We start from the raw sequence: 15332 nt of genomic DNA on the forward strand, positions 1-15332 counted from the left end.
TAATTTTTCTTTTAAAAGGAAAGGAAAAGGTCTTTGGTGGTACACACCTTTAATCCCAGCTCTTGGGAGACAGGTAAGTGGTTTTGCATAGTGAGTTCCACTGAGGCTGCATAGTAAGACCCTGTCTCAAAAAGGAAACAAGGGGGAGCCCTGTACGATGGAGAGAGTAGACTCTCCAGCACATTTGTCCACAGATAACACACACTTTAAAAAAATAAAACGACTGTTAAATGTGACATGTGGGCAAAGACTGTAGTGGGATGACAGTCCATTTGGACTGACTGAGCTGGTGTCACGCTGCTTACTGTTTAGTTTGGATGGTACTAAACTCATCCAATGGGATTAAGCCGACTTCCTCAGGGAAATGCAGAACTAAGAGGAAGAGTAGATTGGAGGGCCTCAAAGTGTGTGTATGGGGGAATCATGGGCAGTGCTCTGAGGTCCCTGAATTAGAAACTTTGAGAACGGAGACAAAGCCAACACAGAATGTTCTAGTATGGTCACAGTGTTGGGGGTGATGGTGGTAAGGAGTGAGCCAGTGTCTTCATTAGCTTCAGTTGTCAGCTTGACAGATGGGAAGAGGAAACCTCAGTTGAGGAATTGCCTTCATCGGATTGGCCTTTGGGCAAGTCTGTGGGGCATTTTCTTGACTGGTGATTGATGTGGAAAGGCCCAGCCCATTGTGGGTGATGCTACCCCTGGGCAAGTGCTTCTGAGTTATGTAATGAAAGTAGCTGAGCAAGTAAGCAGCGGTCCTTCATGGCTTCTGCTTCAGTTCCTGCCTCCATCTTCCTGTCCGGAATTCCTACTCTGACTTCCCTTGATGATGGATTATAACCTGTAAGCTAAAATAAACACTTTTAGCTTGTTTTTGGTCAGTCACAACAACAGAAATCAAACTAGAACAAATTTCCTATTTCCTTGAAAAATATTTGGTTATCTTTGAATCGTATGTGTGTGTGTGTGTGTGCGCGCGCGCGCACGCGCGCGCGCGTGCTGTCCCATCAGAGGCTCCTTGGAACTGGAGTTACAGGTAATCATGAGCTATTTGATGTGGGTACTGGAAACAGTTTAGGTCTCTGAAAGAATAGCAGCAGATTTTAACAGGTGTGCCATCTCTGCAGCCCTTAGCAAGATCCTATTTCTCTGAAATGTCTGAAATAGGCAGATAACAGTACAGGTTAGTCAAGGGTTCCCAGACAATGTTAGGGGGACTTTACAACTAGAGAGTGACTGCTAGGATATAAGATTGGGGGCAGGCAGAGTCTTGTCTTAAAAAGAGGCGGGGGCTGGAGCCGTGGCTCAGAGGTTAAGAGCACTGACCGCTCTTCCAGAGGTCCTGAGTTCAATTCCCAGCAACCACATGGTGGCTCACAACCATCTGTAATGAGATCTGGTACCCTATATGGGCCTATAGGACATAAGTAGGCAGAATACTGTACATATAATAAATAAATCTTTTTTTAAAAAAAAAGAAAAAGAAGTAGGCAGATCTCTGTGAGTCTGAGACCAGCCTGGTCTACAAGAGCTAGTTCCAGGACAGGCTCCAAAACCACAGAGAAACCCTGTCTCAAAAAACCAAAAAAAAAAAAAAAAAAAAAATGGTTGTATGAATAAAATAAAAACTACTAAGTTTTTCATTCTGAGTAGATAAGTTGTATGATCTGTTGGCTATATCATGGTAGGGCTGTTACCAGCTGGAAGTGAACCATTAATTAAAAACAAAGAGGCTAATGTCGGAAAGATGAAGTTAGGAGTGCATACTGCTCTTGCAGAAGACCTGAATTAGGCTCCCAGCACCCATATCAGGTGACTCACCCACCACTTGTAACTCCAGTCCCAGGGCATCTAATGCTCTGTTCTGGATCCGAGGGCACCGCACTCAGGTGTACAAACCCACACTCAGACATATATACACAATTAAAAATATTTTTTAAGATGCAGAAGTTTCACATGTAAACCCAGTTGTCTTGCTGCACAGAGGCTCAGGCAATCTGAGCTCATTCTTCTGAACCAAGAGTCAGGCCATGGTAGCCTGGGTGTAGTCTTCCCGGGTACCATCGTCACAGGCCTGGACTTGCAACCTGCTTTGACTAAGACCGTAACAAGAGTGCTGGGCCAGGTCTGAGTCTTAAGACCTTAGAAGTTCTGGCAGCCTTCGCTCCCCATGCTTTGAGTCCCCGAGCTACACTGTTAGGAATGCAGCTGCCATGCTGGAAAGGCCAGCCTTTGACACAGTAGTCATAATTAAAAATTAATTTTTAAAAAAATGATAAAAAACAACAAAGAGGCCGTGAATGTGATTGGACCGGAGAGATGGCTCAGTAATTAGGAGCACTGACTGCTCTTTCGGAGTTCTCAGGCTCAATTTCTAGCACCCACATGGCCTATCACACCTGTCTGCAACTCCAGTTTCAGGGCTTCTGACACCCTCACACAGAAATACATGCAGGCAAAGCACCAACAGACATAAAAATAAATTAAAGGAAGCTATGAATTTGAAAGAGCAGGATTAGAGGGGAGCACATTGGACGGTTTGACTGTTGACATTTCCTCATATTTGGACTGGGTGGGGCGAGTCACTGAACTCTCCCCCTGAGATGCTAGCTGCTTCCCACAGCACCTCCCGGGTATTTGTGTGCACTTCTGACCTAGCTGCATGTGACTGTATGGTGTCAGCCGCTGCTAGAGTGTCCAGACAGTAGAAACCCCAGCAATGAAAAGTTGTCCATATTGAGATAAGACTTTCCATTGTAGCTGCTTTGGTCCACCCACACTCCTGTTGAAAACCCCTCACTCATGTTCTGTATGCTGTGGAATAATTCTTCTGTACACTGTAAAGACGTGTTTCATTGTTAATAAGCGGATTGGCCAGCGGCTAGGCAGGATTTTGGGGGCCGAGAGAATGCTGAGGAGAGGAAGGGCGAAGGTAGAGGAGACGCCATGAGATGCAGACTGAACAGCATGGGAAGTAAAAGGATGAGATAAACAAGCCTTGGAGCAGCACATAGCGCAAGAGAAACGGGTTAATTTCAGATATAAGGGCTAGCTAAAAACAAGCCTAAACTGTCAGCTGAGCATTTATAATTAAGATTAAGTCTCTGTGTGGTGATTTGGGAGCTGACTGGCAGGACAGAAAAGTCCACCTACATCTGTAAGCAAGCCCAATGTTCTCATTGGTTCCCCACGCTGGACTGTGATGGAGTCATTCTTTGACTTATATAAGGGAGAAGGCATTTAAGTCCCCCCAGGGAGTGTTTCAGAACCAGCGTGTCATGCTGCTCAGCCTTGGCACTCTGGCCACTTTTGCCTTTCTGGACCTGTCTGTTTCCTCAAGGAGTGATGCTGGCGTGGCTGCCCAGCTTCCTATACCAGCCATCTTGTGGTCATGGGCAGTGCTGTCTGACTTCTCTTAGATATGGACAGTTGTGAATTCTGTTTATTCCAAAGTAGCAGTAGCAACTAAGATTCCAGACAACCTGAACAGAAGCAAAAGGCATAAGAAAAAAAAAAAAAAAAGAAGCAGTCTGTGCTCTGATGTATTAATCTCAGGATGACTTTGAGTTTCTTTTAATAGAGGATGTGAGACCATCAGTTTAGAGAAATGAGCTGCTCAAGTTCTCATTTTATTTGACCGTCTAGGGAGAAATCCGTGCTTCTTCATGCCTTTTCTCTTGTGCTTTAAAACCCACAAGATGTCTGCGAACATCAATCATTCGTCATTAGAAGGGGAAAGGGCAAGAGGGAGAACAAGGGCTAAGTGAAAGAAGATCAACTTCTGCTTCTGTGCACCATGAGATGTTCCGGATATTAAGAGTGCAGTGATGTCTACCCGCCCACTGCTAACCATTGCTTTTTATCACCATGTAGGCCAGGCCGGCCTCATCACACAGAGATCCACCTGCCTCTGTCTCCCAGTGCCGGGATCAAAGGAGGTCTTTAATCGCACCACATCGAGTATCACATTTGTTCTGGGATTTTTTTTAATTTTTTATTTGTGTTTGTATGTGAGGTGCCCTTTCTTGGAGGCCAGAAGAGCGTCTTGTCTCTCCTAGAGCTGGAGTCAGAGGCAGCTGTAAACAGCTGGTCTGAACTTAGGATCTGAGTTCTGCTGGGATCCAAACTCAGGTAATCTGGAAGAGCAGCAAATGTTCCTATTACAGAATCATCTCTCCAGCCCCCTAATTATCACTTTGTAATTTCTTAAGTATAATCTTAGTCTTGAGTGGTGTGTTGGCACACACCAGTAAATCTAGCACTTGGAGGGTGGAGGGAGGAAAATCAAAGCCATTGTTGGCTTCAGAGAGGGTTTGAGGTCATGGTAGGATATATTAGATGTTGTCTCAAACTTTTTAAAATCTTATTTCTATATTGGAATATATATAAAAAAAACCCAGGTAATTTGCAGCTAAAATGTATGGCTATTTGGGGTTAGACTGATAGGAAAGGTTAATGGGGACAAAGACAATGAATGAGACTTGAAGCACTCATAAAAATGACTCAGCCTAGGGCTAGCAAGATAATTCACTGGGTAAAGCACTTGCCACCCAGCCTGCCCGCCTGAACTGGAATCCTGGGATCCACATGGAAGAGGGTGAGAACTGACTCCCACAAACTGTCCTCTGACTTGCATACTTGAACTGTGGCACATGCATGCCCACACACACAATAAACACACGAATGAATGATTGATTGAAATAAAAAACTGAGCCCACAATAAACAACCCAGGTGAAAAGGGGGCAGTTGTTCAATTAATTCTATTGCGAAAAACTACTGAATATGGGAGAGGCAGCTTCACATTCTGTGCTGACCAAATTCCAGATAGAAGAAATATTAAAATGAAAGGGCCAAAAATATATTGAAAAATTAAGAGAAGTTGGGAATATAGTCTCAGCGAGAGAATTATTATTATTACTATTATTATTAGGTTTTTCAAGATAGGGTTTCTCTGTGCCCTAACTTGCCTGGACCTACCTAGCTCTTGTAGACCAGGCTGGCCTCGAACTCACAGAGATCCTCCTGCTTCTGCCACCCTGAGTGCTGAGATTAAAGGCGTGCACCATCACCGCCTGACTGAGAGGATTATTTTTTAAGCTGATGCTGACAGAAGTCACACTGCACAATTTCTTCTGAGGAGACATAAATAGGTCACCCCAAATAAAAAATTCCAGTGGTGTTAGCCGGGCAGTAGTGGCACCACTGCCTTTAACAAGCAGGTGGACCTCTGTTAGTTCATAGCCAGCCTGGTCTACAGAGCAAGTTCCAGGACAGTCAGGACTGTTACACAGAGAAACTCTGTCTTGAAAAACCAAACCAACCAAACAAAAACAAAACAAATTCAGTCATGCTTGCTGGTCCACGACTCAAGGCAGAGGCAGGTGATTCTCTGTGAGTTCAAAGCCAGGCTGTTCTACATAATGAGACCTGGTTTTTAAAAACAAAAATGAAAATTTGTGAAGTGGCAGATAGCTCACCTGGAGCTCAGGGTGCCATATAGTTCCTTGAGGTCATGGGCTGAAGTTTCCCCTTCCACCCTTGTCTAGAAGTTGTGCCCCACCCCTACCCCAGTCCTAGGACCTGCTGGAGTTGCCCACCAAGTCAGGAATGCACTCCTTTTAAAGGGACAGGCACGAGTTGAGGCTCACTCTGTATAGTTCATACAGACAAAAAGGCCCAAAATAAAATGTCAAATACTGCAGTGTTTATTTAGCAAATAGTCTCTAAAGGCTGAAGCCTGACTTGTGTGACACTTATTCAAACAATTAGAATCTGAGTCCTAATAGTCCTTTGGTCCCAACCCAGAGGGGATGTCCTAATGATGGGGACATGTGACCTTATAAAATTTACTATCCCAAGATAGTGAGCTGCACTCTTAAACTCTGTCCAAACACAACCCCACAAATGCCCATGAGACAAAGTGAGCTTTCCTCTCCCCACTGCTACAGAAGGGCTCCATTCTCTTTCAGAAGACTCTCTCTCTTTCTCTTCTCCCCCACCCCCAGCTCAGAACTGCCCACTGTTTCAGTCCACCTTGTCTAATTTTTATTATAACTCTAAAGATTTATTTTTAATCGTGTGTATATGTCTGTGTGGTGTTGCGTACACATGAATGTAGTTGCCCGTGGAGCCCACAGGCATTGCATCTCTTGGAGCTGAAGTTGCTACTGGTTGTGAGCCGCCAGCATGGATGCTGGGAAGGGAACTCGGGTCTTCTGCAGAAGCAGCAAGTGCTCTTTCCTGCTGAGCTACCTCTCCAGCCTTTTATCACAACTTATTTTATCTTAATTCTAGTCTGATAAATACCTTCCTCCCAGCATTTGGCTTATTGTTCCCACCAGGACATTGTTTTCCTATTTTAAGGTGAAGAAACAATATAGCTATAATTCCTCCTCTTGGTAATTCACGGCACGGGATATGCCTGAGCCACCAGCAGAAGGCATGTGTCTATTGGGACCTGCTGTATAATTTTGCCTACCAAATTTATTGTTTTAAAATTTTAATTTCATTATTATTGCTGTTATTATTAGTCTATGTGTGTCTAAATTTGTACACATAAGTGCAAGTGCCTACAGAGACCAGAGGTGTCAGATCCCCTGCAGCTGGAGTTATAGGCAGTTGTGAGCCACCTGACATGGTTGCTGGGAACTGAACTCAGAAAAGTATATGTACTCTTAACTACTGAGCCAGCTCCTCAGACCTAAATTTAAAAAAAAATATTTAAATTGTAGTTAATTTTGTGCCTTTGTGTGCATATGTGCATGTGTACAGGTGCCCCTGGAGAGCAAAGGTATCACATCCCCTTAAGCTGGGTTTACAGGAAGCTGTGAGCCACCTAATGTGAGTGCCTGGAGCTAAACTTGGCTCCTCTGCAAGAGCAGCTAGTACTCGGAACCACTGAGCCATCTCTCCAGCTTCTAGGACATGCACAAGGAGGTCAGAAGACAACTCCTACGAGTCAGTCCTCTCACCATGTGGGTCTTGGGGATTGAATTCAGGTTATCAGGCTTGGTAGCCAGTGGTTTTACCCATTGAGACATCCCATCAGCTCACCTACCATGGTTACTAAATAAAATCAGAACATATTAGACATAAAAACATCTGTGGTTCCTCCTTCTGTTGTAGCAAGAACAAATGCAAACCAAAGCAGAACAAATGTCAACAACAAAACTGTTCTGTCCTTGGGGCTGGGGAAGTGGCTCAGTGGGTAGCCTACTTGCCTAGCATGCTGAAAGTCCCAGGTTCCATCCACAGCACCACAGAAAATCAGACATGGGAATACCTGTGGGGCATTTTCTTTCTTTCTTTTTTCTTTCTTTCTTTCTTTCTTTCTTTCTTTCTTTCTTTCTTTCTTTCTTTCTTTCTCTTTTTTTGTTTTTTCAAGACCAACCTTTTTGGCTGTAGAGCCTGTCCTCTGTCCTGGAACTCTCTCTGTAAACCAGGCTGGCCTCAAACTCACAGAGATCTGCCAGCCTCTGCCTCCGGAGTGCTGGGATTAAAGGCGTGCGCCACCCCCTACCCTCCACACACCCCCAGCTGTGGGGAATTTTCTTAATTAGTGGTTGATGTTGGAGACTCCAGCCCATCGTGGGTGGTCGTAAATTCTACAAGAAAACAAAAGGCTGAGAAACCTATGGGGAGGAATCCAATAAATAGCAACTCTCCCTTCCATAGCCTCTGCATCAGTTCCTACCTCCAGGTTCCTGCCCAGTTTGAGTTCTTATCCTGGCTTCCTTCAGTGGTGACTATAGAGTGGAAGTGTAAGGCAAATAAACCTTTGCCTACCCACCTTTCTTTTGGTCATGGTGTTTCACCATAGCAATAGAAACATGAACTCAGACATTTGCTTTCTACTGCTGTTTTTAACCACTGACTAAAACCAATTGAGGGAGGAAAGGGTTTATTTGACTTACTCTTCCGTGACACAGTTCATCCTGTAGGGAAGTCGGGGCAGGAGCCAGGAGGCAGGACCTGAAGCAGAGGCCTTGGAGGAACATGGCTTGCTCTGACTGTTTCTTCTGCCAGCCCAGGGTTACACCGCCTACAGTGGGCTGGACCCTGCATACATCACTCATCCATCAAGAAATGCCCTGCAGACTTGCCTGCAGTCCAGCCTGATGGAGGCATTTTCCCAGTTGAGGTTCCTCTTCCTAGATGACCCTAGCTTGTGTCAAACTGACAGAAAAACTGAATGGTATAGTGAGCCTGAAGTCGGCCTGGGTTACATGAACCCCCCTCTACAAAATACACAAATACATATTTTTATAATGAAGCCAAAGACAGAGCATATATGCGCACCTGATGTAATGGGAGGCTCCAGCCTTCCTGATTCACAGGGTCCCGTGTTGAGGGTATAAATAGTAGAACCTACACTGAGATCTGTGGGGAAATGGACAGAGTACAGCTCAGTACCTGTAACGAGGGTCACACAGTCATCACCTGTGAACACAGAGATTACTATGAACTCATTCTCAGATTTGGAAAACTTGAAAACATGAACAGAGTTCTGGTTAGTCACTGTTCTGGTCACTTCGATAAAAAAAAAATAATGGCCAAAACAAGCAACGTGAGGAAAGGAAGAAGCTATTCTGACCAGGAAGGTGTGGCAGGGGAGGCATGGCAGTGGGAGCCTGCTGACACATGGACAGGTCAGGGAGTACAGACTGACAGGAAACAGGATCCGGCTATAAACCTCAAGGCCCACCCACCTTCTCACCCTCAGCAACCCACTTCCTCCACTGATGCTCCATTTCCTAAATGTTCCATAATTGTACAAAACAGCAATAGCACCACTAGCCGAGGATCGCGCACTCACGATAGTCAGCCTGTGCAGGACCTTTCACCTTTTCTCAGGGCCATGGGATTCTGTGTGATTTTGACTCTTCTTTCATATGTGTTCAAAATGTGCCCCCTCTCTCCCCTATCCCTGTAGCATGAATAATGAAAAGCCAGAGATAGATATTGGGGTTCAACCTGAAAACCAGGTAAACAAAGCAGCCAATCCACTAGAGAAGTCTTAACCTCTACCAAGGCTGGGTGACTGCAAACTGAACAGACTAAGCCTCTCTCTCCTCCCATTTTATATTCCCTCTAGAGCTAGGATTAAGGGCCTGTGACTCCCTAGGACTGGGATTAAAGGTGTGAGCTACCACCACCTGAATTTGTTTCTGCATTGATCCTGTGTAGCTCAGGGTAGCCTTGAACTCGCAGAGTTTCATCTGACTCTGTCTCCCAAATCCTGGGATTAAAGGTGTGTGTCACCTTTCTCTGACCTTAGTGGCTTTAGCTTTGTCTCTGGTCTTTAGGAAAGATTTATCAAAATATAAGTAATATATCAATACACTTCCCCTCTCTTATCTTTTCTGTTTCTCTCTCCCCTTCCTTTTCTGTCATGCACTAATGCACACTCGCGCACACAGGCACACAGCAACCCACAGCCTGCAGCGTCATGGAGAAGTACAGGGGCTCAAAGCCTCGACTCTCTGATAGCAACAGAGACGTGGCTGCCTGGCCTATTATGAGCATAAAAGAAAAAGAAAAAGACTTCAAGTGTTGATTTTGACAAGAGCCATTTCTAAAGGCAGCAGGCCCTCAGAGCTCTTCTTAGAACATTCTAACTTTACAGAGTAGGTGATAAAAATTTTTGTTCTCTCTGGTGCTAGGAACTTGGAAACAATCTGAGCAAACACTATGATCAAAGAAAAAAGAACCAGATTTTTCTTTGCATATGTTTTAAGACCCTTGTGTTAGAAGCAGCTGGAGCAATCTCAGCAGTCTCCCTCCTCCCCAGTAATCATTTCTACATTTCCACGATAACATATTTGCCTGTGTGTCCTTTTCTATTACCTACTTGAGACCATCGTAAAAAGACTCCATGAGAATGAGAGAGTTGGCCATGATACTGTTCCTAGTTTCTCTCATTTTACAAAGGAATAAATTGAAGCAGTGGACTTGTCAAAGTTATGGGTCCCAAGAGATATATCAGCCTCTCCCACCTGATGGAACACTCATATTCTAGAAACATCCAGTGTGAGCTTCAGCCTAGCCAAATTTCCTATCAAAAATCAGGACACAAGGGCTGGGCAGATGGCTCAGCAGTTAAGAGCACCAGCCGCTCTTGGAGAAGACCAGAGTTTGATCCCCAGCACTCCTGCCCCTCACAACTGCCTGTAACTCCAGCTCCAGAGGATCTGACATCTTCTTCTAGTCTCCATGGATACTGCATACACATGGCACACACATACATGCAAGCAAAACACTCATATATACAAAATCTTTTTTTAAAGATTTATTTATTATGTATACAATGCTCCTTCTGCATGTACAGCTCTATGCCAGAAGAGGGCACCAGACCTCATTACAGATGGTTGTGAGCCACCATGTGGTTGCTGGGAATTGAACTCAGGACCCCTGGAAGAACAGTCAGTGCTCTTAACCTCTGAGCCATTTCTTCAGCCCCCTACAAAATCTTTAAAAAAAAGAATTGGGACATGGTACCACACATTCAATGCTTCATCAGAATGATGTGTTTGTTGAATATCGCCTATGGTGTTCATGTTGCTGCCCCAGCACACAGAGGTTGGGAGGAGAGTGGCAACAGCTCAGTCTTGATACATTTGAGACAAGGACTGATTCCTCCATGTTATGGTTAGAAAGCAGAGTAGGGCCATGGAGGGGGAGAGGGGACAATATACTCAAGAGTGAGAACGACCGGGGGAATATTTTTGCATAAGTAGGATGTCTTGCGAATGCAGTCATTTCTAAAACTGGGGTTTTGTCAGGTTTGTGTGATGTTGTGGTTTGTGAGAATGTCCCCACTGGTTCAAATATTTGGATACTTGTTTCCCAGTAGGTGATGCACTTTTGGGGAAGGTTATGGAATCTTGGGGGGAGGGCAGTTACAGCCTTGATAGAAGATACATGTCCTGGGGGTTCATAATCTCACCCCACATCGAATTTTCTCTTTCTGCCTCATTCATGTTAAAGATGTGAGCTCGCAGCTTCCTGCTCCTGTTACCATGAGTATCACCTGTCGCCGAGCTCCCCAGCCATGATGGCCTTTATCCCTCTGGGATCATAAGTCATAATAAACTCTTCCACCCATAATTGATTTGTCATTGTTTTATCACAGCCACGAAAAGTAACTGAATCTATAACAAAACACCAGAGTCTGGATAATTTATGCAGACACAATAGAAAATTCACAGTCATAGAGGCAAGGAGTTGGAGATGAAGGGACCAGCAGATTTGGTGTTAAATGAGGGTTGTTGTCTGCTTGTGTCTTGTTTTTTTCCCCCCTCAAGACCTTTCCCTACCCACTGGTGCAGAGCCTCTGGCTTGCTCTTGTTCAGAGAGCCCATGCTATACCTCAGTCTCATGTAGATGGAGCGGCGGGGCTGTGTCCTGCCACCCGGCTAGCTTTACACCCGAAAAATTACATGGAAACTGTATTCATTTAAGCACTGCTTGGCCCATTAGTTTCAGCCTCTTATTGACTAATTCTCACATCTTGACTAACCCATATTTAGTAATCTGTGTAGTACCACGAGTGGTGGCTTACCAGGAGAGATCTTAACCTGCGTCCGACTCAGAGAGGAGAGGCATGGCGACTGCCTATGGCGACTGCCTGAAGCGTCTGCCTGACTCTGCTTTCTTTCTCCCACAATTCTGTTCTGTCTACTCTGTCTACCTATGCTCTGACCTATCAGGCCAAGCAGTTTTCTTTATTAATTAACCAATGAAACAACAGATATACAGATGACCCTCCTCCATCAGTCTCACCACAGATTTTTCAGGGGACATGTGCATTCTGACCACCACAGTGTTATTTGGAAAGGAGCTCTTTGCTGTAGCTAAGACAAGCATTTTGACAAGAGGCCATCTATGGAGGGAGGACCAAAGGACAGCCAGCAGAGACAGTGGTCCCACACCAGGTGGAGCCTGGGGAGGTGCAACTCCAGAAGAGGGAATGTTGACAGCCACCAGCAGCAAGGAACCAATATAGGGATGCCCAGAGCAGTGCTTCTCAACCTGTGAGATGCAACCCCCACAGGGGTTGCATTTCGGATCTTTACATTACAACTCTTAACAGTAGCAAAATTACAGCTATAAAGTAGCAACAAAATAATTTTATGGTTGGGGGTCACCACAACATGAAATGTATTAAAGGGTCACAGATTCAGGAAGGCTGAGAATCACTGTGCTACAGTGTCCGGATGGGACTATGCCCAGATAACACTCTGACTTCTGAAGTTTATTCTCTAGAAGGCTTCTCTTTTGCTGAAAGGCTCCAAGGCAAGCCTATGGGTAGAAAAAGGCTCAGACTTTAGGTTTGTTTGTGCTAGGATTAAAGGTGCATATCATTACACCCAGCTTCAACCACCTTTTCAAAACACAGCTTTAAAGCAGGTGGTGGTGGTGCTTGCTTTTAATCCCAGAACTCGGGGGGCAGAGAGGCAGGTGGATCTCTGTGAGTTTGAGGCCAGCCTGGTCTACAGAGCAAGTTCCAGGGCAGACTCCAAAGCTACCTGTAGAAACCCTGTCTCAATAAACAAACAAACAAACAAACAAATAAATAAATAAACAATAAAAAGCAACCAAACAAACAAAAAACTAGAAAGAAATGCAGTATTTTGAAGGCATCATTTCCCCCCTTCCTCCTGCTGCCTGGAATATGAATGTGATGATTTTTTTTTTTTTTTTTTTTTTTGGTTTTTCGAGACAGGGTTTCTCTGCAGCTTTTTTAGAGCCTGTCCTGGAACTAACTCTTGTAGACCAGGCTGGCCTCGAACTCACAGAGATCCACCTGCCTCTGCCTCCCGAGTGCTGGGATTAAAGGTGTGCGCCACCACCGCCGGGCTTGAATGTGATGATTGATCTCCAGATTCAAAGATAAAGTCTGGGAGTCTATGAACCTGAGTTTGAGTCCCAGAACCCACATCAGACAGTTCATAACAACTTGTAACTACAGCTTAAAAAATTTTGATACACACACACACAATATTTTTTTAAAGAAAAGTTAAAAAGAATGAAAAAGCAAGTCCCAGAAGCCTTTACTGAGGAGAGGGAAGAAACAGGTAACTTCATAAAAAATAAATACAAAAACCTTCCGTTGCTCCCTCCCTGTGGAAAAGCAGGACAGTGGGTCCCAGTGTCACCCTGTACGGCAGGCTTTGTCCATTGGAAAATCAGAGGTCAGCGTGTTGCAGAGCTGGACTGGCAGAATTCCACACTTAACGCCTAGGCACCTACCCTTTCCCCTTTGAAGCTATTAAGGGGTTTTGGAAGGTGGGAAGAAATTAATTAATTAAGTTTAAAATATTGGTTCTATAATATTGCTCAGCTTTAAATACTGCACACATCTTTGTGAAACACCATGAATTCACCCAGAAGTTATATTGTCAGAGGGCTCTATCTCGTCCCACCCTTCCTGCCTCCTGCTCAGGTCAACTTAGTGAAAGAGACTCTTAGCTGGGCTCCCCACATCCTAGCTTCACACCATGGTCCCCTAAAAGCTGCCTTTCTGGGCCTGGGGTTGTGACTCAGTGTGCAGAATAACAGACTAGCAAACAAGAAATCCTGGACTACCGGAGGTCGCCTTTCCCTTCCGTTCCTCAGAATCTTGTGGCAGCAATCCTCCTGCCTCAGTCTCGGTATTGCTGGAACTGCAAACTGCACCCCTGAAACCTGGCTCCATAAGCTGTCCTCCAGTCTCTTCTTCTGGAAGTTCACTGAACTTAGTTCAGGGATGCCAGGGTCTAAAATAGGATGAACTGCCTGGCCTAAGGCTTCAGAGTCCAGGGTCCCCTCAAAGAGTGAGTCTCGAACCCCATCTCCGCATTTGGGCTTGCACCCCACATCTCACCTGGCCCTGGTGTGGTGGGGAGGGCAGTCTCAGTCTCCTAGCCATCATGTTGCATGTGGGAACCCACTCATGGACACCATGGGAGGAGACACAGGCTACCTGTGTGTGGGTCCCGGAACAGTGGACACCCCTCACCTTCCTAAGCTCGTGGATGCCTGACACCTGGGCTCGTGACCCCTCCCCACCCGCTAGTCTCCTCAGGTCCCCTCAGGTCCCCAGCCCTCCCTTCTCCCTCCACTCCTCCCTTCCCTTCCTGACCCCTCCCCCCTCCCCTTTCCTCTCCTCCCCTCCCTATCTTTCCCCTTTTCCTTCTCCCTTTCCCTTTCTCCTTTCTGCTCCTGAACCTGCAGCTCCGCCTGAAAGCGGCGGGCCGGACCGAGTCCACCCGGACCCCGCTGAGGCCCGGGGCCTGGTGGCTCAGTCCTTGGCGGTAGCGACATGCGGCTCCTGTTCCTGGCGGTGCTGCGGCCACACACCGGCAACGCGATCACCGCCGAGCGCCTGCGGTATGTTGCGGGGCCTGAGCATCCCTCGCCTGGGGATACCGGGCTGGGCCGGGCGCCGGAGCTGCGCGTGCACAAACGGCTGGGCCATGGGCGCAGGTGCCGCGCGGGGGCTGCCGCTTTTAACCCAGCTGCCGCTACCCTGTCTGGCTATTGTGAGTGCCCTAGGGTGCGGAAAAAGGCAGCCTGGGCCAGCGCTGGCGGGGTTGGGGGAAGATTCAAAGGCTCCGCAAAGGCCTCGGTGCAGAGATGGGGTTTGGGCAGGCTGGCCTGGGATGCGAAGGGGGCACCCACGTGGCTGGAGAAAAGCAGAGTCCCGGTGAAAGGTAGACTCACATGGCTGGAGAAGGCCCAGAGACCTGGTGAATGGTCCAGCACGTGCAGGGCTTCAGGGTCCCTATTTTGTTGCAGCTGTTCCCCGCCCGCACCTCCCATTTGGTTCTCTTCCGAATGCTCAGCTTGTTAGGTCCTTTTGCTTTGTTTGTTTACCTGGGGTGGAAGCCTGGAGCCAGGACTAGGTAGGGAAGGAGGGTCCATTCTCCTCTGGCCATCGGATTGCCTGGATCAAGCAGGGCTGGCCTGTATCAGTGGGAGATGCTTACATGCTCACTTGGCCTAGAAGCTAGCTTGCTCCCACCTCCTTTATCTCCCTCTCTCCCTCCACCTGCTTCATGGAATTTCCCAATGGCTTCCCCCTCTGTGGGTCTGTTTCGTCATCACGGAGCAAGAGCCGTTGAGGCTACTTCAGCCCTCACAGACCACTTTCAGCCAGAAAATGTTACAGTTCCTCTCAAGATCGCAGTGAACAACCAATGGAGGGTGGATGCTTTCCTGAAGTTTCCTGGAGAAGAGTCAGGGTTTGGATTGTGTGCGTCTCCCCTCCATCTAGTTCAGTCGCTCATTGGGCTCTCTGTGGGCGGGTTTTAGACAGAGCTCTTTGCAGTGGAAGAGACACAAGAAGAACAAA

General features: G+C 46.4%; 1 protein-coding gene and 1 long non-coding RNA gene across 4 annotated transcripts in view; one reads left to right on the forward strand and one right to left on the reverse strand.

Moving 5' to 3' along the window:
• Positions 1 to 32: 32 nt before the first annotated feature.
• On the reverse strand, positions 33 to 15267 carry LOC119824599. Its single transcript, XR_005287117.1, has 2 exons — positions 14855 to 15267; positions 33 to 845 (listed from the first exon to the last, which is right to left on the reverse strand). It is a non-coding gene; the product is annotated as an uncharacterized LOC119824599 (long non-coding RNA).
• Positions 13894 to 15332, forward strand: part of Glt1d1 (glycosyltransferase 1 domain containing 1) — a 65582-nt gene continuing 64143 nt past the window's right edge. The window contains exon 1 of one of the 3 annotated variants that reach the window (XM_038344844.2): positions 13894 to 14368. In XM_038344844.2, the coding sequence (XP_038200772.1) occupies positions 13909 to 14368 (460 nt within the window). In that variant the 5' untranslated portion in view covers positions 13894 to 13908. The remainder of the gene's footprint in view (positions 14369 to 15332) is intronic. The other 2 variants (XM_038344845.1, XM_038344846.2) reach the window with 2 other exon arrangements.

The sequence above is a fragment of the Arvicola amphibius genome, chromosome 10 (assembly GCF_903992535.2).
Source record: "Arvicola amphibius chromosome 10, mArvAmp1.2, whole genome shotgun sequence".
In the NCBI taxonomy this organism is placed as follows: Eukaryota; Metazoa; Chordata; class Mammalia; order Rodentia; family Cricetidae; genus Arvicola; species Arvicola amphibius.